This window comes from Tachypleus tridentatus, chromosome 13, assembly GCF_004210375.1.
Source record: "Tachypleus tridentatus isolate NWPU-2018 chromosome 13, ASM421037v1, whole genome shotgun sequence".
In the NCBI taxonomy this organism is placed as follows: domain Eukaryota; kingdom Metazoa; phylum Arthropoda; class Merostomata; order Xiphosura; family Limulidae; genus Tachypleus; species Tachypleus tridentatus.
The window spans coordinates 74031404-74056008 of NC_134837.1; the positions used below are offsets into that span (position 1 = coordinate 74031404).

The following is a 24605-nucleotide window of genomic DNA, read 5'->3' on the forward strand; positions in this document are numbered from 1 at the left end:
ATAACAAACAAATAGTGTTTTCTTTGCTAACTCATTTAATTGTATTTCTAAGAGCATGATACATCTTTTAGAATTATAAATGATGATGAATCCTATACTGGTAAAACAGATAATTTAAGATTAAGGATGAATTTAGATAAATTCCATGTTAGATATCCCGTAAAAAGCCCACTATATGGCAGTAAAAATTTTAATGAATATATTTTGAGAACATTTTAAATTATTTTATAAGCCCTCCAGTGGCACAGTCTGAGGACTTACAGTGTTAGAAACCGGGTTTCGATAGCCATGGCGGGCAGAGCACCGATAGCTCTTTGTGTAGCTTTCTGCATAAAATAAACAATATTTTCACAAGATCATTCTTCGAAAAATAATAAGTTCTTGTTTTGGCGACACTTTAAATAGATAGTGGTAAGATTGCAGAAGTAATTGGTTGTGTAAAGTCTGTAGGAATTGGGAAACCATGGAAACAAAACAGTTACTAAAACTTATATAAAATAGGGTAAGTAAGAGTACGAAATTACGGGAAAATAAATTGCCCTTTTGTGATAGTAATAAGAAAAAGTATAATTAGAGTAAGATTTTAATTTAGAATTGAAAGTATATTGACTGATTTTATCCACTTTTGAGCATTTGTAACGTACTTAATTTATACATAGTGTACCACATGTTTGTATATTTGAAAAGTACGTGCATTTAATTTAGATAAGTTATTTTTTGTGATAGAGTCTCAGTAAAACTATTTCCTTAAGAATTAATTTTAAAGTTACGAAACCGATATAAGAAATTAATGAAAGAAAGAGGAAACAAACAGTATGATATTCTTAATGATGTGGTTTCATATATATATAAGGAAACGTGTATATGTGTGCATATATTTTCCTGTTTATATATATATATATTAATACACACAGTTTATCTCTAACGTTTTTCAATAAATCCACTCAAACTTCAAAGTTACAACTTAATGAAAATGTCAGTGCCACAGATAATCCAATTGTGTTTGAAAAATAAAGTCTCGAAAAACTTGTGTCATTAGTTCTATACCGGGCCGGATTTATTGTAAACCTATTTATCTAGATCTTATAAAATCTATTCAACAAAGCTATAGGGCGTCGTCATACATTTATAGGTAGAAAATAGTATGTCATCTACATCAACATCATATATGCTTCAGTTTGTTTTTCAGATCTCAACGACATAAGTTACTGACATGTTATTATCCTTCAGCTCGCGCAGAAACCTTCCAAACAAGCACAGTGTGAAGCCTGACTCACGAGCAACAATCAGGACGGAAGAACTACACTAGTTCTGCAGACTGGTAGTATAGTCTTTGGCATACAAGTAGTCTGTTGCCCGCTAACTTTCAAGTTCTCTTGGCGGGGAGGGGAGGGAACATTTAGGCCTCTTGAACAACCACCGCAGTCGTAGAAAAATCTGGTATAATTCTTGTAATCAGTCCCTTAATCCGAACAACATATGTCTGATCCTGTCTTTCAATGCCTTCTAGCTCATAGAGGGAGACGCAAGTACCACGTTTAGCCACGTGATTCTATCGCCTCGCTTGGCTTCGTCGGATAAAGCCCTCTCATCGTGGCTCTTCTTCTCAGTGTACATGATATAACGGAAAAAATTCCAAACGAAATATGACCTAGCTAAGGGCGTGCTAAATAAGCATGTGCAGTGATCGCTCAGGCTTAAGTTTTCGTATTCGTAAACATTGAAATCTCCGTACAATCATACTGATGATATTCTGTTGTCCAACATCATATCATCGGCGTCCAGTAGGAAAAAAAAAAAAAGACATTGATTCGCGCTCTTTGCTTGTCGATGATTGAGCGTCTACCTGCACGAATATACTAGGTCTTAACTGTCTAATAGCATCGGGGATTACTATCAACTCGGATAAACGCTGCGGCATTCAGTTCTTAAGTGAAGCGAGAACGCTGCTTTGGTTGTGGCCCACTCGTGACGGTGGATTAGCCTTATAAACTAGTAGAGTGTAAAAATAATGAGAGCAAACAGCATTTTAATTTAGCAGCTCTGTGTTGACTGATGTTTATGAACATATATGCACTTAACAATAGTCATTCCCTAGACAGCGGCTCCGTCTATCGGTCGTAATAACGCACTCATGCGTGCATGAAGCATATTATGTTTACGGATTTTTACACAATTTCTTTTATAGCTATGACATATGACGTCTCTATGTAGAACACAACACATAAACGTTTTCTATCAGCCTTTGCATACGTATTAATTAATGATATCATAACAGATAAGCCCTCTATATTGGCTTAGATCATTGAAATAGGTTTAAAAAATGCTGATAAATTTTGAAATATAAAATCGTTAACGTTCCAACCGCATCAAGACAATAATACGTATGAACTGATATCCACTAATATACTAGAATGTTCTTACTGATAACTATGATTTGTCTGAGTTTAAGAATATCTACTTTGAAATATAAACTTATTAAAAGAAAAAAATAATCGTGACACTTTCCTTTTTTTTCTTTGCAGTTGTTATCTTCTGTCCTGTATATTGCATACAGGTTGTCAGAATCTAAGGCATAGCATTACATGTACTTGATCTATATCAAAGCCTCTCTCAACAGACCACATGCGATTTTACTTGCATTTCTTCTATTGAAATCTGCCTGAAACAGATCGACTGTCAATAACGTAGAGGACCGATGAAATAAAAAACACGATTTATTGATAAAAGATATTGAAGAATAATAAAATATGCTGTTTCATTGAGAAGGGCTTAAGCCTAAATAGCTAAGTACAAGTAATCAAAAGTGCTATCTGTTGTTTGCCAGTGACTATTTATTAAATCTATATATTAACAATATATAAATGACAAAATTGTTAGTATATAGATTTAATATTCTGGTATTTCCAATATTATTTTACATGATATTTCTAATTATACTGAAATATGTGATTAATAAAATTAACCTACACTATTGTTATTTACAATACTGTTTTATACGATTTTCCTTATACTGAAACCTGTGTTTCATAAACGAATACTAGGCTTAGGGTGGCTACAGTATTGGTATTTACCGTATTGTTTTATACGTTTTTGTTAGATTTAGCTTACCATAACTAAATTCATCATGGATTATTTGTACCCATAATATTTTTCTCTCCCATAAATAAGTGAACAAACCCATCATAGATTATTAATATTTACAATTGTATATATTTATTAGTAGATTGAAGCCTCAACATTCGCTTTATCACGGAAAACACACATCACAGAGAACTCCGAAAGGTCAGCGGCACGTTTACAGACTTTTAACACTAAAACCTGGGTTTCGATTTTCCGTGATAAATAGACCGCCTATAGATAATTATGTGTAGCTTTGCTCCGAAACAAACCGTCTCAAAGAGGGGCGCATTAACAAGTGTATTTTTAAATAGCAGCCATTTATACGGCACATAAAGAGCGTGATTTACTTTTAACAAGTTTATGTGCAGTAGCCACTTACTGGACACATACAAAACTGTGTTTTACCTTGGATACGTTTGTATACAACATTCACTAACTGGACACTTACAAAAATGTGTTTTACTTTGGATAAGTCTGTATACAGTAGAGACTTACTGGACACATACAAAACTGTGTTTTACCTTGGATACAGACTTATTTATTCTGCACGTGGAAGAGTTTGTTTTACTTTCGGGAAGTTTGTGCACAGTAGCCATATTCTACAACTTTGAATATTTATTGCTGTATTGCATTAAGTTAGCACAATGAATAGGTACTGTTATATTATCTTAAAATAGCGTAATAAATATTGTTGTATTACATTACAATAGCGTAATAAATAGGTATTGTTCTATTACATTAGTACAAAAAATAGGTATTATTATGTTATATTTGCACAATGAACAGACATTTTAGTATTATATTACATTAGCACAATTAATACGCATTATTATATTACATTAGCGCAGTGAATGTGTATTGTTGTATTATATTACAGTAGTAGAATTATTATTTAGTTTCACTGTTTGTTTCCCGATTGTTCAGCGGTAAGTTTCGGAGCTTAGAGCACTAAAAATTGGAGTTTAGTGTAACGTTGGTGAGCGCAGTGCAGATAGCCCATTTCGTAGTTTTACATTTTAAACACACGGATTCCACATATCTAAACAATGCCTTTAAAAGTAAGAAAAAGAAAAAGAGAGACTAAAAATTCAAATTTGGGTTTTATTTTGTTCGGCAAATAATAAAGTTTTGCCAGATACATAAAACAGCGCTGACGATTTTGTAGGTACATTTCAAGAAGGTCGATACACTACAAAAAAAAAAAAAAAGTTATTTTATTTGGTTTGACAAATGTGAATGCTATCGACTTTAATTAACTCCTTCCTAAAATTCATCTATATCTTCTGATCTGATCCGACTCTTAACTATTTTGATGCTAACACTGAAACTTTATAAACAGATTCAGGTACGCTTGTCTTCAGCAGAGTTTAATAACGATAAAACATTCCGACCCACTGAAGCAGAGTGGAGAAGATGAGACGTAGAAGAAAAATATCTACAACTTTCCAGCATGAAACTCCTCTCAAAAATAGAAGCAGAGAAATGAAAGTCGAGTCAAGGACACTTGGAAATGACAAGGGCTCGAAGACGTGACGAGGCTGACTTAACAACGCTAAGCCTAATGATCTGATAAACCACCACTCAAGCTGCCGTCCGGAGCGTTGTACATTCACTCGACTCATTTGCCAATCAAGGAGACAGTACAACAACGAATATTTCTTTCTTCTCTGATTATCATTGGAATCTTCATCGTTTTATGCACGGATTCGAGCGATATCTCTGTTCCATCTCTTGTAGACCAAGCTGCTACAAGCATATAAACTCAGCCTGAACTGTATCTTTCGTTTGTCGTTGTTTCAGTGGCTGAAGACGAAAACCAGGTTTTGTCAATCTCACAAGAGTGGCTTTACTTCTCTCCCTGCATCTTCAATAACTGATAGAAAGAGATATGGCGACCGTATTCCCAGATGAAAAAAACAACAGTAACGGTCCAGCTCATCAACCCTGTTTGTAATCTACAAAATACTTAAATCAACTAGCACTGTCTCATCTGTTTAATGAGCTAACTGATAAGTAATATGTACATACATATAAACGTACTATGTGTTTCTAAAGGTTGGAATGAACGACTGTTTACTCGATGAAAGTGGCGACAAAACACACACATGTACTGACAACTAACTCAATTCTGAATATGAATGACACTTTATGCGTATGCGGACTGAGCGACCAGGTCAAAGACCCGTAGGGTTCAGATACAGTTGTCACTAACCATTAATCGCTGACCACAAAAAAGGCACCCAGCAGGCATAACCCGCCACTAATAGGAACATAAAACGTGATTGACTGTCACATTTATAATATGCCCATATTGGTTATTACCATCTAACATGTCTACTGTTTAAAGCGAGGAACGTGTTCAACGGCATAACGTCTCCAACGCTGTGCTCTCCGATCCGCAGCCTTGACCTGTTATTCAACTCAACTCTTGTGAAAACAACAAAGATGGACGAGTGTCTTAACAGAACACTAAACTTCCAGAATAATTAAAATACTAAATACACTAGTGCACCAGAAGCTCTTATTCGTTCTTCTTCTAAATATACAAATGTGACAGAAGTTCTTACTCGTCTTCTTCTTTACTTTTTCATATTACTATTTGTTTTGTGAACAAACACTTTAAACCGATTTATTCAAAAAATGTAGATAAGAAAATCAAGATGTTTTTAAATATTTTATTCTTGTTTGGTTTACACGTTTTATACACTATCGAGTATAATTATTAAAGAGGTATTTTAGATATATGGAGATATTGTCGGGTGTAGAATAGCGTTTAGTTTGCTGGACTGTTAATCGAAGGTTCGCGTCCCGTTGTCGCAAAATAGCCCTGCGCTCTGAGGAACCAGAAGAATCTTATAACACTGACGATCAAATCCCACTATTCATTTATAGTAACCTGATAGTAGACGATGGCTACTTTTGACTGTCTCTTCTCTAGTATATCAGTTCTAAAACAGGGGCGGCTAGAGTAGACAGCTTCTCTGCAGCCCTCCTAAAACAACACAAATAAGGAGATGATGTCCTTCCAACTGTTAAACAAAATGGCGTCGCTAGGTTACTGATAGTCCACTGAGGTCACTAAGCTAAGTGGTTGGTCTTAACTGAATTTATAATGGTATTAAAAAAAAAGAAGGAGGGCATATGTGGAAGAAGCAACTATTCTAAGAGTTCTGCGTCAAATCATAGGTAGGTATACAGAGTTTAGTTAGTTCACTTGAACGATACCAATGGTTAAAGACCCCTGTTATTCAGGTAAAGCCGTTCCTAATTTTTTAACATGTGTGAGGCAACGAGACGAGAGCACCCGCCATCAGAAACGGAAACTTTTGATCAGATGACAGTATCACTAGCGTGTTTGATAGAACAAGGCCTAGGATTCGAGGCACTCGGATCTCAAATACAAATGAAATCACCATTAGATTACATTCGAGCCAGATGGTTAAAACCTACTGTGTCCATAAGAAAATATCAAACACATCGTCATTAGTCTAAAAACTATATTAAATATTAGCACCAATATAAACGATTATCAGATGACAAATGAATTCGGATTACATATTATACGTAAACATATTTAAAATGATAGAAAATTTACTTCAGAAAAGTTTACGACTTCTATAAAAACACAAGTGTTAATTTTTTAATGATAACTTTCTGATAAAATCCTAAAACACTTTAAACTTTGGGAACAGTATTTAATACAATGAAATCAAAGATTATATTTACATGAAAAAAAAATCGTATTTCCTGAACTTTATCAGTATTGATACTTTACACAGCATATCAATCACACTTTATTTGAAGTACCTGCTGCTCGTGTAAGCATCCTATCGCTAAAGACGAAAACGTGATACGTGTAGCACAGGTATATTTGGTTCACGGTTAATTCAAACATTCAGTGCAATTCCACATCGGGTAGACTTATGTTTGGAGACACATTAAAAAATATTTTCCGAACGGAAATACATTAAAACGAAAATATCAAACACTTGTTTCAGTGTAAAGTCAATTCAAACTATCTGTACTCTGTCCACATCAGGGAATCGAACCCCATATTTTGGCATTATAAGCCCGTAAACTTATCACCGATTCATGCTGGACGATTTTCAGACGAATTAGTCAAAGTATACAATATTTTGTATGAGATAGCAAAAATTTGCATAGCAACGCATTTAAAAGTTCAACAGGCTTCGAAAGTACTCCCCAGTTCATTCGGAAACAATAACTTCATTCCCATAATAAAGGTTGCGCTTATGAAACCAGATACTGTGATTCGAAAAGCCTTTGCAGTAAAACTAGACATGTCTTCTAACACCGTTAAAAAATAAAATAAACAAGCTCTAATAACTGAAGAACTCTCACTAGCTACCAGCCGCATTTTCGTAAGAAAGAAGGCTGAACACATTGGAATGACAACACTTCCATTCGATCACGTCCTTGCCAACTTCCACCATGCAACAGGTCCAATGACCTTTTCGTCAAGCCTTTGGTCTGTTTAAACCCAAGTATTGTGAAAGATGTGTGCAAAGTATTTCAATATGTGTGGCCTAAGATTGATTTACTATCCGTTGTAATAGCTTATTAGAACAGAAATTACAGAAGCGCTGAAAAACAAAGTGAAAACAAACAAACGAAGGTCTCACCTCGTGCATATGACTTACTCTTTCATACGCACGAGTTCGTAAAACATGATGTAATTAATCGTAATTATTCATATTCCTCATACTGTTTTAGTCAATTGTTTGTTAGCAACGTAAGAACATTGTTTACTAATAATCTGACTGAAACTGAAAATATACATTTGCAAAAAGGAAATGTGAAGCTAAACAGTTTAGTGTCTTCATGCATCCACTAAGAATTATAGCAAAGAGAAATGTTGGGAACACAGAGTAATTAACATGGTACAATTTTAAGTTCCAGGACACTACGGAACGCTACGAGAAAACGAATGTTGTTTCGTCGAAAACACTGTCACGAATGGCAGTTGTCATACACTGGCGAGTGTAACGCCAAAGGTATGCGTCGTCAGTTTTACTGCTTTAAGCGTAAAACAGTTTCTGGTAGGTGCAACTCCCTATCTTGTACATACGAAATTAAACCTTCAATTTTTTGTTTTCACCGTGCGGTTCAGGAGTTCCTTAAGAACTGATGGTGCTTAGCCATAGAACATGATCGTGGCCATCAGAATAAGCAAAAACGACGAAACAGAAATGCCATTCTAAAGTGATCAGCCTAAGTACATGTTTAATAAGTATGACAACCACGAGAGATAATTTAAGCTTCTAGTCGTCGCATGTACGGACGACCAGTAAGAGTTTTGATCTGACATACCTCGGTTAAGAACTGTTTTGTTTGTTTGTTCTGAATTTCGCGCAAAGCTACACGAGAATTATCTGTCACTAATTTAGCAGTGTTAGACTAGAGGGAAGGCAGCTAGTCATCACCATCTATCGCCAACTTTTGGACTACTCTTTTTACCAACGAATAGTTGGATTGACTGTCCCTTGTAACACCTTCACGGCTGAAAATGCGAATATTTTTGGTGTGACGAGGATTCGAACCCGAGACCCTCAAATTACGAATCGATTGCCCTAACTACCTGGCAAGGTTATTAACTGAAAGCAACACCTTTATGAATAATTCGCCCAATAACTAAAAACATCACATTCTTACAATCAGTTGTTAAGTAGGAATTTACTTATAAAATAACACTCTTATTAATGATACGACCAATCATTAAAAATATTACATTCTTAAAATTCCACATAAATAACTTTCATTCATAACTATTTAACTGAATTTCTTTATAAACCTGAAGTAAAAAAGTACCAAGACGTTACTTTTCAATTCAGTATGACAGTGAACATTAGGAATCATTTTGTTAATATGTTTAATAACAATAACACGGTAACTATAACCTAAATTTATTAAAAACGATTTAGTTTTGCTTGATATGTAAATAATGTACGAATGAAAACGTTCAAATTTCTTCCACAAAATTTTATTGGATAGTTGAAATTCAATAAAAATTTTTTGTATAATAGAGCTGCCATCTATCGACAATTTAGGAAGAAACAAGGGATAGCTGTTGATAAATGTATTGCAATTTCTACCTTTTAAGCTGACGTTTTACGTAATTAAAATAGATTAAAGCTTTTATAATGATATTCTTATTATTTTTAAACGTATTTCATTTTACGTAATAAATAGAGAGAAAAATCGTCTTTTAGTCGTGGGTATTTTTAAGTAAAAAGGTTTTGAAATAAGAATATTTTCAGGTTAAACGCCACATTAGGTTAAAATGATCGAATGGAATAACCCCCACAGCCTAAAATGCAAAGTGTATTCAGTGGCTAGAACGTTGAATCTTCTAACAAACAGCTCTGAAACTGTTTTGTTTGTTTTGTTTTTGAATTTCGCACAAAGCTACACGAGGGCTATCTGTACTAGCCTTCCCTAATTTAGCAGTGTAAGACTAGAGGGAAGGCAGCTAGTCATCACCACCCACCGCCAACTCTTTTACCAACGAATAGTGGGATTGACCGTAACATTACAACGTCCCCACGGCTGAAAGGGCGAACATGTTTGGCGCGACGGGGATGCGAACCTGCGACCCTCTGATTACGACTTGCACGCCTTAACACGCTTGACCATGCTGGGCCCACCTCTGAAACTAACAATAGGACTCGTACGATCCAATGAATAGAAGGACATCGTCTTGACATTATAGACTTCTAAGAAACGTTTCGAATAAACACAATGACCGAGTGATATTTCATTATTTTAAGCACATAATCTAAGTAAAGCTAGGTATCAAATCTTAATGATGTTTCATAAAGGTTTTTGTTTTAGCGTTTTACACTAATATTTAATATGAAACATTTAACTTTGATCCACATACATTGAAAACGCAGAACATCTCTAAATTCAGTACATCTTAAGCTCTGCTATTTACTTAAACAATTGGCCCATTTAGTGCATTGAAACGAATTACAAGAATTGCCGTTCACAATGGGAAAGGGCACTCTCCCCCTAATTTACAGATTTCGATCTAACCCATGAATACAAGCTACAAATCTCCATTCCTCTCCGTGGGCTCGGCAGATAGCCCGATGTGGCTTTACTATAAGAAAACACACACACTGCAAGAAGACTGGTTTGTTTTTTTAACTATTCACATTTGTATAACATTAGCTATAGGAACTTTCACTTATATTTATTTTTCTTAACATAATAAACATCAAGGATGTAATAAAAATACATAGAAGTGTCAATACTGAACAGGAATACATACTGTTTTCAATATAACGTCAGATGTAGGTCCAGCCACCCTCATGTTGTCCTGCATCAATAGGTCAAATCTGGTGATGATTGATCTAGAGATGTGTAAACGTATAATAAACAAATATACACGCACACAGTGACGTTTATTTTATCGATAAGAATAAACTTATCAATTAATGGAGTTAAATGTTACTTCAGGTGTGAAAAACAGCTAAGTCTGGTGTTTTTAATAAGAGACATCTGCTTATTTGGATTGCGAGATAGCGAATTTGGTTTTGGTTGTTCATTTGTTATTCCTTCTATCATTTAATTTATCTATGACTATTCAGTTATATTTAAAACATTAACTTAACTTCTTCATGATTACGTCTATTTTGCCTGTTATTATGAGACTGACATCAGTTTCTCCTAGCGGTGAAGTACAGATATCATTAACGTTGCACAAGAAAATGTACATTATGTACAGGATTACGTAAATTATAATCACATGCTTTGTAATTTCTTGATCTAACAAGTGAATAAAAAACCTTTATGTATTGAAATATTTATTAACCTGAATTTCTATATTATATCGTTCATTAACATTTGTTAAGAGTCCTGGCCAGGCACATATTTCCGTGTTTTGGTAAGTTATGAACTTTGTATTTCAATAGTTTGAAAGCCGCACTTCGAATTTTTATGGTTGTCAAAGAATAGATTTTTTTTAGTTCAACCCTGGTTGTAGGGGAAGGGGGGAAGAGTTACTTTAGGCCGTTACAGGTTTTAAAGACATATTTTTTTTTTTATTCCAAAGACACACAACGACCTTAGTTTTAAACAGAAAGACTATAAGAATAACAGCTAGTCTATAGCATCCACCGTCACCTTTTGTCAGACGTATCAGTGGAATCTGCCCGTCACGGCCAGGTGGCTCAGGCGCTCAACTCGTAATGTGAGGGTCGAGGGTTCGAATCCCCATCACACCAAATATGCTCGCCCTTTCAGCCGTGGGGGCATTATAATGTTACGGTTAATCCCACTATTCGTTGGTGATGATGTCTAGCTGCCTTCCCTCTAGTCTCACACTGCTAAATTAGGGACAGCTAGCGCAGATAACCCTCGTGTAGCTTTGCGCAGAATTAAAAAACAAACTGCCTGTAAAGCTTATAGCATACCTACAGCCCCAAAGGGCGGAGTGTGATTTTGCAGCAACAGGAAACGAACCATCATTTCTCAGGTTTACAGCTCAGGCATACTGACCGCTGGGCAACCCACGGCCCTCCCTCCATAGTACAACACTGAACAACAATCGCAACTATCTACACTTTTGAACGTATGGGAGATCCGATATTGTTCTAAACCTATTTTCTCACCTGGTCAGAGTTTGAGTTTTTATAAGTAATAAGAGTTTATGTGCATTTATAATAATTTACCATACAGACAAGTGAAGAAAACTAGTTATAACATCACCTGAATAGTGAACAACCCCAAATTCTCATTCGAAATGGCTGGGAATGTAAATATGACTGGAAAAGAAAAACACATCTCTCCTACTTATACTCTGCATTTTCTTACACTGAAATTTACATAAAAATATTCATCCAAAACATGAAGAAATAAAGGTTCATAAATATTCATGTAATTCAGGTTTATTCAAAGTTTCCTTTAATGCGTTAAAATAAAAAAAAACAACCGATAAACGTGGATTGTGTGTGAAATTTAGAATATAATTATAGTTTGAGATTTAACCCCTCGCTAGTACAGAGGTAAGTCTACTGATTTACAACGCTAAAATCAGGGGGTTCGATTTCCCTCGGGGTCTCAGCAGATAGCCTGATGTGGCTTTGCAATAAGAAAACATACACACACACACACTTTGAGATTTACTTTCACATTTACGCTTCACATGATGTATATCACAGTGCTAAATACAATTTCACCATATCATACTACACAAAAATGTGATTAAATTGACGACAGGCGACATCTAACGAGTTTAAGTTAAATCTTTTAAAATATGAAACCGACTTTCCTCCTCATAAACACGTGTGGACGATATAAGCATTGAGGCCGTGAAACAACAAAAAGAATTAACTTCTGTAATTTCATGTCAATACAGTGGTGTTATTCGTAACTTACAAACTAATGCGACAAAATATGCATATAATTAGTTCCTCTGGTTTCATGCAATTACAGATTTATTACGCTCTAAAAGTGTAATGGTAAAAAAATATTTTCATACAAATTCACAGACAGAAACGGTTAGAAAATGAAAGGATATAATTCAGTCATGCTAACAAAAACTAATGCCATTATATAAAAAAATAATTCAATGATACAAACTAACAAAATCTGAAACAGTTATATGAGGAAATAGCCCAGTCACACAATGAAAAAAAAAACAAAAAAACAACAGAGGTTATAAACTCTAGAGATCACATATTTGAAGTATAAAGTATAGCCTAAAAGTACTTGTTAGGTTAGTTGTAGGCTTGATGGCTTATAATGCCAAAAGCAGACAGCCTAATGTGTAATTTGATTTTTAAATCAATGAGACCAGAAAGTGTTGAAGTATTCTAGCTACAGAAATGGTATTTGTACATGACATTTTTTAAAGATATGTTCATGTATTATCAGTTTACCTCTGAAGGTTTGTTTGTTTTAAATTTCCCATAAAGTTACCCAAGGGCTAGTGCAGATAGCCCTCCCTAATTTAGCAGTGTAAAATTAGAGGGAAGGCAGCTTATCATCACCACCCACCACCAACTGTTGGGCTACTCTTTTACCAGTGAATAGTGGGATTGACCATCATATTATAATGCCCCCACGGCTGAAAGGGCTAACATGTTTGGTGTGACAGGGATTATGAGTCGAGTGCCTTAACCACTTGGCCATGCCAGGTCGTTTACCACTGAAATTTTAATCTTCATCCAAAGACTCTACTAAGCAAATTCTTCTGCAACTTCTATCACTAAATACACATGAAATTCAATACCAGGTAGGCTCAGGATATAAACTTTATATGAAATAAAATATGGTAAATAATACAAATCAATCAATCCATACATGGTTTCATTTTCTTCACTGATAACAATAACACTATGCAGGTAACGGTGTTTTGCATCAGAAACATTAAGAAAAATCAGCATTCATGATTGCACCTTGAATAATGTAAGTGCAATACCTTATGTATAAGGCATTTTGTTAGTGCTTTGACGAGACAGCAAACCTTTAAGCATATACATCCTCACATTTGTAAAAGTTGAATTTAATAAGCACCTTGGCTCTCACATTCTTTAGATTCATATTCATAAATACAAAGCCAAAATCAATGAAATTGAAACATCTGTCTTATACCAAAAATTCAAAGTTGTTCACATATTCCAAAAAAAGATTATTATTTATCTACCATCTTATTTTGAATTATGACAAAGTAACAAGTGTGAAAAATATTCTCCATGACTAAAGAAATGACAATGTGACAACGGTACTAGTAGTTAGTCCTAACGCACAAATACATGGACCTATATATGTGTCATTCATTAGGTCTTTCTAGATCATAATTCTGTCTTCTTCTGGTAATATCCAGATCATCTTAACTTACCATCATAGCTTCTGGGTGTATCGTGTGTGAGGATATTTTATTAACATTTCATGATCTCATATAAGTATTCACAGCATGAAATTTTTTGTTATTGAAGGGAAAATATGAACTTCTATATAGACTACACAAAATTATTGTATTTTAAAAATACAACATATGCATTTACAAATAACAAAATGGCACAAACTGCTGTGATACAGTCAATAAACACACACAATATAGAGGAAAACAAGAAATGGTAGACATGATAGATGTTTTTCTTAGTTTTTCAGAAAATCTAATTTAATATTAAAATACATTTTTACAAGTCCATTTACAGATTATTTCACATTTTAACAAAGAAATGCATTACAATACCTAGTTTTCCACAGAATCTTATTTCAGGCACAAATGACTTTTGAAAAAAAACAACACATTTTAAGTCTTAAATAAGAAAATATTCACTGATATACTTCATATTATGTAAATCAAAAAATCTGTATAGGTACTAGAAACACAAGAGGTAACATTTCATAAGATAAATCTTTAGTATAAACTCAAAAGGGAATCAAAACATTATATGCTTTATTGTAAGAAGTAAGAGGTATCAGTCACATACTGTAACATTTTAAATTACTTGCCAAGTTGCTGCATCTACATTTGTCTGCTGTGTCTTCTTGACTTTTGGATATTAGCCAATTTTGTTGAAAATTACTCAGAAAACACATCGAGCCAAACCTTTTCCTCTTAATGAGATACCCAACTGACTATTATAAGAAAATTTAGATCTACAGATATTTACTGCATAAAACATCAGAAAAAATAAAAACACCAATAACATTAACTTGTGATTACTTAAGTGTAATGGGAATTTGTTGTTAACTTAAATAAAAACTTGCACTTTTCAACCAAATCCCAAACAAAAAAAATAACTTTTCATTTGTTCACATTAAAAAACTGCTAGGTCATGTCAGAAATCACCAAAAGTTTTTAATTATTATCAGTTCTATCAGAACTTACATGATGAGTCACCATCTTATCAAGACTAGAGCTAGGTAATTAACTAGATTATATGAGAGCACTGAATACAGCAATTAGTGTCACTAAAATAATAATTAAACCAATTAACACCACAAAAATAATTAATTCATCAAAAATTACCCTTTCTGATTACTACTCTTAAATTATTCCTATTATTGAAGCAATCAAGATACTGCCACTGTGATTTCTCATTATTTTTTGATTAATTCATACTTGTTCGGCTTCACCAATTAGTGCAACAACTCAAAAATAATTAACTAATCAAAACAAGCATTTCATACTATTACTATTTTTGATATTCTAATTATCCAAGTTTTATGTGTGAGGCATGAAGTTAGTAATAGTTTTTTCTTTCAGACCCAGGTATTTATTAGCAAATAATTATTATATGATATGAAGTACATATTGTTGTAGTCTATATTTTCAATGTTTTAATTTGGATTTTAACTTGAAGGTATATGATGTTAAGAGTTGGCCTAGAACATTCTATATGTGACCTTCACAAAACCCTAGTTAATTTTGGGAGTATCAAAAGAGAAGCCAGATTATACATACAAGGATCAGTGTTTTGCTTTCAGAGAGCATAGTGAATAATGAACCAGTACTGAGTCAGAAGTGTGTTATACGAGTCAGTTTTAGTATAGTGAAGTATTTAGTTACAATGCAGGATTTGGCTCAGTGTTAGTTAGTACATATATTCAGTTACTCGAGTACTGAGTCGTAAAATTGTACAAGTAAATTTTTTTTTATGTTAGTTCTGGTACTTTCATTTAAGCATTATTTACAAAATTACTTAAGCCTACAACTTGCATGTTAGAAAAGCATACCAGAGGAAAAACAACTTGCAGAAATAAACTTCTGTTACTGTTATGTTGACTGAGCTTTGAATTATTTTCATCATATGATTTACAAGAACCCATCCAACAAAAGATCATTACAAGAATGTGACATTATTAACATAATATGAAGTACATACTACCTTACCCACAAATAACTTATCACTTTCATAGTAAGTTTTCAGTATAATATTTACATTTTGTATAATGCTTTTTGAAAGTCTAATCTATGATGCATCACAACAGTTCACATGATTTTGAACACAAATGGTATTTATTGTTGAATGATTTGTTTTGCAGTTATGTGACATATTGTAAACATGTGACATTCACATATATTGAGCTGCAATGTATAAATATTTAACTGCAGAGTTTGTTAAGGGATGGCTATCAACGTACACAGCGTCTGTACAACAGCTATCTATGTACTAGATGTAACTGTAGTTCAGAATCTATTGGTGTCTCATATTAATGTTAATAGCCAGTTGTGTATGATTATACTTCATTATGCAGTACTCATAGTGCTAATGTATTTGTCACTTTTCCAGTTTAAGAAAATTGCCTTGTGTGTTGTGTATCAAGAAACAATTTCTGAAAATCCACTGTCTTTTTGCTGAGTTGCACTAATTGAAACTAATGTAGACAAGTTAGTTCCTAAACAGAGAGAGTTGTCACACTATATGTAGGTAGTAAACTTTTAAATAATTAACATAGAATATGCAAGATATTTCTGGATAACATAGTATTCAATTGATAATATAGTGAGAAGTGTTATGCAGCGATGATATGCCGACACACGACTGCATCATTTCATTTTTCACACAATAATTAATGAGCCCAGTGATCACACACTTATAAACTTCCACTAATTAACCAGCTCTAGTCAAGATTAAGAAAATATTACATGCAACAGAATTAATGACTCAGATTTTTTAGAAGCTCCTAAGAGTCATGGGGTTAAATTTTGGGTGCCCTTTGATCCATCTTAAAGTCCTTTCTAACAACTTGCTTTGAACAAGAATGAATAATTCCTTAAAAACAAATCCTAAAAGTGATGAAATGAGTCAGGCTAAGTCATGGAGTCAGTGTAACAAAAACATACATTTGAAAAAGTTGCTCTCTAATGACACGGCTGAAATACAGAATCTTGCACAAAACCGGCTTTCAAGTTAAAAAAAATAAAAAATAAGTTTATGCTATAACTTAAAATAAAAAATTTCCCATTCAAAAATCTAATTTTATAGTAGCTCATAAGGCTGTCAGCTTTCACTGCAAATTGCTAATGTTCAAATGTAGAAAAATTAAACTTTTAGAATCCTGTAACGTATCCTATTTTAAACACATCACACATGTAAAGCCTAAATTGTGGAACACATTTCAATCATTCTTTCAACAAGCAAGAGGAAACCACATTACCAACAATGTAATAATAACAAAATTCTTAAGTAACTTTTAATGCCCAATTTCACTAGTTTTGCCAAATCAACCTTACAATATAAAGCAACAAAGGACCTAAAATCATGTTTTAGTTTTTCACATTTTTGTGGTTTCTTTTGGCAGATATTGAATTAACTGTACTTTCTGGAGAAGTTAAAATACACAGCACAAAAAAAAGTAAAACATCTTACCATATGGAAACAATTTTTTTTGCACTCTTTCAGACCAAAAATATTGCATACAAGTTTAATAAGAAAAGAATTCTGAACTTAGTATTTGTTTAAGTTACTAAGTAAAGAAGGCAAGAACAAATCTAGTTACCATTTTCAAACTGTGAACTTTGTTTTCGAAGTGTTGGAGGTAAATGACTCACACATACTTTTAGGACATAAATTAGTAAACATCCAACAAAATAGCAAATAAACACAATGTATGGCTCCTTGTCAATGAAAATATTATATGTTTAAATGCATAAAAATGAGTCTAGATTTGTTCCTGTTATTCTAATTTAAATTTTACTAAGTAGAAGTTCATGACTGTACCTGAGAGTATCACAAGTGAGATTATCATATTTTTCAATTTAAAATCTTATTACACACAAAGCACACATTTCTACAGCTCCACTAGACTTTTAGTACTGTTGGGATGGATACGAAGATGACTGAATACATTCCCCTGGGTTATGAAGGACAGCCCACAAATGGGACAGAGATATGAGCACTCTCCAGTGTGAATTCGTTTGTGGTTTTTTAATCCTGATTCCTGAACAAATGTATGAGAACATTCATCACACTGGATTACTCTGTTAGGAGCATGTTTATCTTTTATGTGTAAGTTCAGTTTTTCTCTATCATGGTGGCGAAACTTGCAATACATGCAATGAAATATTTTTGGCTCAGTGCTAGGTAGGTCTTTTTTATGAGAATGTTGTTCAGTTGTACTTTTCAACAGAGTATAAGGCATCTTCCTTGAACCTGACTCATTGAGATTTTTCTGTATTCCAATGACCTCTTTGGTTTGACCAACTTGATTCTTTTTGGAACCAGCTTCACATTTACAAGAAGCTTTACATTTCTTACAGTCCTTTAGTTCAGAGTTAATATGTTCTGACATAATGTGCCTTGCTTTCAACCGGCTGCTAACAAAAGTTTTTGAACAGATTTCACACTTTTTTGTTTTTTTCTCACTACTTGTATGTTCTAACAAATGTTTCTTCCAGCAGTCCTGATCTTTAAATTGCAAACTACATGTTTCACATTTGAAGGAAGCCAACTGACTAGCATGGAATTTTTCACTTTGGTAAAACTGAGACTGAACAATTTTTTGTTTGCACATCTGACATAACTGTGTGAAAGGTTTGTCTCCTTTATTATTTTTCTGGAGAATAATAGGTTTAGCACACATCTTACAGTGACTCGTTGGCCCAGTGGGAAAATATGTTGAATCATTATTATTCTGCCATTTAACATCTGTACTATTATAACTGTGAATGCCTTCATCTGAAGAGGAACATTCCATTGCATGAAGTGCTATGTGTCTTTCTACCGATCTATGTACTTTAAACTGTTGCCCACAGATTGGACAAGAATAAGGCCTAGCAATTCCATGGTCACTCAGCATGTGTTGATCAAATTGTTGTCTAAAACGAATAACCTTTCCACATTCCTCACAAGTATATGGACCCTTTCTATTAACACGTGACGTTTTTTTACATTTCTTCTTATGCTTAGAATAGCCTCTAGCTAAATGCCAAGAATTCCCAGGGTCATCAAAACCTAGTAAACTTTTTACAACATTATCAAAATCCTCATGGTCATTATATTGAACTTCAACTAATTCAAGAGGTGTTTCAAATTTTTCACCATCGTCATCATCATAATCAGAACTATTTCCAGCAACTTCAAACTCTTCTACTATCTCTTCCTTTAACTTAGAATTCTCATTAGCTGAAGAACTACTGGAAACTTCCTCCCTTTCTTTATATTTACCTATTTTGTTTGGAACCTTTGAAGTGACACCAACTGCAAGTTGACCAGCACTCCTACTTCTGGTACATATTTTATTTTCAAACTCTTCTGACACCTTTGAAGTTATAAAAACAGACTCAGAATTATCTCTAAGTATTTCAGTTTGAACATCATTAGCAACAGAAACTGCAGCAGCCATGGTGAAACTGTGTTTAACTACGTATAATTAGCAGTATTGAAATACATATCAAATTTATTACTCCTTACTTTGTAAACATTCTTTCATTTGCTGATTCATTTTATCCATATATATATAATTATCTGTCTGCACAATTCTTTTTCACAGCACAAACAGGTAAACATTATCTCTATTCCTACAGTCATCTTGGGTTTCTTCTTTTATTTGATTCCTTCAATCACATGTACTTGTGGCATCTGATAAATAAAAACATACAACTGCAATTAATGGAATATTCATTCATTTATATATTATACAACATCAAATAAAGAAAAGTACAATTTCATATAAAATAGAAGCATATTTTCAAATAATCTGTCAATAATACTGACAAAATATTAATGTTTCAAACTTATCATCAGATGAGGAGACTATCTACAAGTACAATATTCATTTAAAGAATGTAAAAAAGATTACACAGATTGAATACTAGTACTATAAAAATTTTAATGCAGGATAAACATTTAGTCTTCAAATAATAGCCACTTAAAATAGGTTATAACACTTTAACTCCATTATTTTCACCACACAAATCAGTAGCTGCAAATTCCTTATAAACAGACATACTAGTTTTTATTATTATACTCAAATACTAATATACTTTTCCTTCAGATTATAACAAATTCACACATTGTTATAACTCAAGTGCACACTTCTCAACATAAAAAGTTTCCAAATATGAAAACTGTCATCAAATGCAGTTAGATTTTTCTCAATTTAACCTTTTTTACCAAGTCTCAGCTTTAAACAACTTTTTGTATCTGCAAATTTCAATATATTGTGATATACCATTCAGGTAAATAATGAAACAAAACATAATTCAGAAAAATTTCCTTTAGGAAAACTGCAAGTTGCTCTAATCTAATATGAAAAAATAAATTCTTCTTCCATCCTCTGCTTGTGAAAAGCAAATATTTTAATTATACATTTCTGAATATTTCCACTTGTACTTCAGTAACGTAACCTGTTAAACTTGTAAAAGAATTTTATTAAAGGAGTATGTGAAGTTAATATAATTGTCTACAGAGAAACTTTCATTCACATAACTGAAGTACCATAAAAAAGTAATGAAAAAAATATTACCTATTTTATGATGACAAACAATGACTGAATTTCACTTTTTGAAATAGATTTTCTGTACAGTCCTCATCTATAGCTCAAAAAAAAATCCTACTAATTCATCTTGCAGGCCAATAACTGTACGTCTCTCTGCATCTCTCCTTAAACGTAAAAACAAAAGCAAACCTTCAATCACTTGAAACTTCACTGACATTCAAGCATTTTTAACAAATCATAATTATCATTTCCATCAGTTTACTACTAATGATCTTTTATTAAACTTTAGGATAGAGATCAAAATCAAGGAGGTGTTATCTTTTTAAGCTCTTCAAATTTGCCAAAAGCAGTCTAATCTTAACAAATGTCTTTAAAAATAAGCTAAATAAACTTAAGAGTAAGATTCTCCTCATTTTCTTAAGTGTTTAAAATACTACAATTGAAACAAAATAATCAATACATGAAGTATAAAGCTATTTTAATTAAGATACTAATACAAATAAAACATCTTATGGACTCTACTTTTTTTATATTTTTTTCTTTTTGCTGTTTATAATGGAAAAACTTTTTCTGGCAGGATTCAATATCCTAAATCAAACACATTTTTGAAGCTTCTCTATACATTAGTGAAGGCATATATAATATTTTAAACTTCAAAACAATACATACTTCTAATTAGCCTCATTTAACTGCAAGCATATGTTATTATTATGAAACAAACAGGACAAAGTTTTTAAAATATTTTTATATGACTTACAAACATACAACATTACTTGCAAACGGAAAATGCTAATATACCATTACATTACATGGGTCAACATTTTTGATAACTATTAGGAGTGCATAATCTGCTAGACTCTGTATCATGTAATTTGTACACGACAAAAAATTTAAAAAGACATTCTGGTTCTGATTGTTTGTTTAATAATATCTAAAGTCTAGCTGTACTGTTTTTTTTTAATGGGAAAAATATTAAGAGTACATTTTGATCCTGAAGTTCTGGTTTATAATGATAATATTAAAGGTTTAATTATAAGGATATATGCTTCAGCTTCAACTTCCTAACTTAATTTAGCAAAATGTCAATACCTTTAAAGTTTAACATCTGAGCTTCCCATGAAGTCGTCAACTTCGGCCATGCACGTGTTATAAATAAATGAAATTCAATCAAAAGGCATGCGAAACATTTTCTACATCAGATATATCAGAAAACAAAAACAGCCTAAACTAACGACCAGCCCTAGTAAATGAAATAATGGGTAATGGGCTAGCCTAACGACGTATCAATAGTTAAAAAAACTAATTTATATGTACATAAATACACATGCGATACAAACCTTTATTTTCGAAGCAAACGACTAGAAAAGGTTATATTTAAAATACTCAACGTAAGAAACTGAATGCTTATAACACTTTCTTCTATCAATAATCATATTATTAACATTAACAAACAATTCCAATCTTTACACTTTCCTAAATTTTCATTCCTCTCTGGAAGAGAAAACGACCTCTCTTTTGTTTTAGGAGAAGCTTTACGTATTGTATAAATAACAAGAGTCTAATAATTTAATTTAATATATATATGTTCAAAAACTATGATATATACAAACAAAAATCAATTTTTTTCAAACGAAAACATATATTTATTGGACTACTCTTTGGAAAGCTTATCTTTTTGTAAAAGAAATTAACTCCTCAAGGCGTTAAAAGTACAAATTCCACGTATATTTCTGTAGTTTTTGATTGATTCATTTAAACGTGTTTATAATTGTTTAAATAATTGTAGAAAAGCGGGATTGGAATTTTAAATCTCAATGGTATCTTATGCATTCATGAAATACACTACATGGCCAAAAGTATGTGGACACCCGACCATCACACCCAAATGTGCTTGTTGAACATCTCATTCCAAAATCGTGGGCATTAGTATGAAGTTGCCCCTCCTTTGCTTTTATAAGAGTATCCACTCTTCTGGGAAGTCTTTTCACTAGAGTTTGGAACATGGCTGTGTGGATTCATCCCTATTCAGCCACAAGGGCATTAGTGAGGTCGGACATTGATGTCGGGCAAGAAAGCCTGGCTCGCAGTCGGCGTTCCTATTCATCCCAAAGATGTTCGATGGGGTCAAGGTTATAGCTCTGTGCAGGCCAGTCAAGTTCTTCCACACCAACCTCGGCAAATTATATCTTTATGGACCTCACTTTGTGCACGGGGGCATTGTCATGCTGAAACAAAAATGGGCTTTCCTCAAGCTGTTGACACAAATTTGCAAGCACACAATTCTCTAGAATGCCATTGTATTCTACAGCATTAAGTTTTCCATTCACTGGACCTAAAGAGCTTAGCCAAAACCAGGATAAACAGTTTTAGACCATTATTCTTTCTCCACAAAACTTTACGGTTGGTACTATGCAATCAAGCAGGCAGCGTTCTCCAGGTATCCGCCAAACCCAGATTCGTCTGTTAGACTGCCAGATAGTGAAGCGTGATTCATCACTCCAGAGAACGCGTTTCCACTGCTTCAGAGTCCAATGGCGGTGTGCTTTACACAACTCCAGCTGATGCTTGGCATTGCGCTTAGTGATTTTAGGCTTGTGTGTGGCTGCTTGGCCATGGAAACCCATTTCATGAAGCTCCTGGCGAACAGTTCTTGTGCTGACGTTACTTCCAGAGGGAGTTTGGAACTCAGTAGCGAGTGTTGCAACTGTGGACAGACGATTTGTACACGCTACGTGCTCCAGCACTGGGCGATCCCGTTCTGTGAGTTTGTGTTGCCTACCGCTTTGTAGATGAGATATTGTTGCTCCTAGACGTTTTCACTTCACAATAACAGAACTTACAGTTGACCGGGGCAGCTCTAGCAGGGTATAAATTTGACTAACTGACTTGTTGGAAAGGTGGCATCCTATGAGAGTGTCATGTTAAAATTCACTGAGCTTTTCAGTACGACCAATTCTACTGTAAATGTTTGTCTATGGAGTTTGCCTGAGTGTATGCTTGATTTTATACACCTGTTAGCAATAAGTGTGGCTGAAATAGCCGAACCCACTAATTAGAAGAGGTGTCCACATACTTTTGGCCATGTACTGTAAACAGCTAAGACAGAAATTCAAAGATTCAAGCTTAGCTATTCTTAATGTCTGACTACTGCAAGAAGGAGGGCAAACATTTGTTCCGGCTCTTTAAACTGAATAACGAGGTGCATAAATACTTTTGTAACTAACGTACAATGGCGTATTCACTGACTTTACATCTCGAAATCCTGGGCTCTTTAATCTGTAGCTCTACACACTAACTACTAGGCTACGCCTACCCCAAGTTATTGCATAGATTAGGTCAAAATAGTATGAACATTTTCACCTATAGTAATAAAAATAACTACAAACAACACATAATGGCAACTAGACAGTGAATTTATAAATAGTGTAATACATTTTTACGGAAATGCAAAATAAAAGCGAATAAGTTGTATAATAAATTATGTATGAGCCCTTTACTTTACACCAAGCATGAAAATTTGTTTTTATGTTGTTTATCAACAGATGATTGGGATATATTGTTTCAAACGTTTTGTATTTCTCCCTAAAAATAAACATATTGTTAGATCGCTACTTTAACTTTTGCAGATTTGATATACGCCCATACAACATCGAAAATACCTGTATCTAGACTTATTTTAAAAAACAACAACCATGGTTATAAGTATTCTGTTAGTCCATTTATCGTCAGAATATCGTTTGACTGCACTTGATGCATGCTTGGGAACACTATCTTACTAGAAGATTAATTTCTGCATGTATTTGTAAACAGTAAGAGGACGATCAATTCTATATAGATTACTGACATTACTAACTAGGACGAAACCCCAGACTTTTACGTTATCTCTCTTATGCTTCACTTTAAATGTTGTACGTTGATTAAGATAAAGTTCTCCTCTTCCCATCAAATAAGCAGTTGTCGATTGTTTCTGTTTTGGAATTTCACGCAAAGCAACACGAGGACTATGTGCGCTACCGTCCCAAATTAAGTAGTGTAATACTAGAGGAAAGGCAGGTAATTAT

The 24605-nt window shown here is 33.6% G+C and overlaps 1 protein-coding gene across 4 annotated transcripts in view; it reads right to left on the bottom strand.

The window, feature by feature from the left end:
* LOC143235987 (uncharacterized) overlaps window positions 1-22060 on the bottom strand; it is a 67539-nt gene extending 45479 nt beyond the window's left edge. For 2 of the 4 annotated variants that reach the window (XR_013019416.1, XR_013019415.1), the window contains exons 1-4: window positions 21882-22053; window positions 20572-20708; window positions 14611-19685; window positions 10418-10499 (exon numbers count right to left, since the gene is read on the bottom strand). Coding sequence is in view for 2 of the 4 variants with exons in the window: in XM_076474140.1 (XP_076330255.1) it covers window positions 17896-19449 (1554 nt within the window). In the remaining 2 variants the exon portion in view is untranslated. Of the gene's footprint in view, window positions 1-10417; window positions 10500-13387; window positions 19686-20571; window positions 20709-21633; window positions 21674-21881 lie in introns of those variants that run through there. The other 2 variants (XM_076474140.1, XM_076474139.1) reach the window with 2 other exon arrangements.
* Between the last annotated feature and the right edge of the window lie 2545 nt (window positions 22061-24605).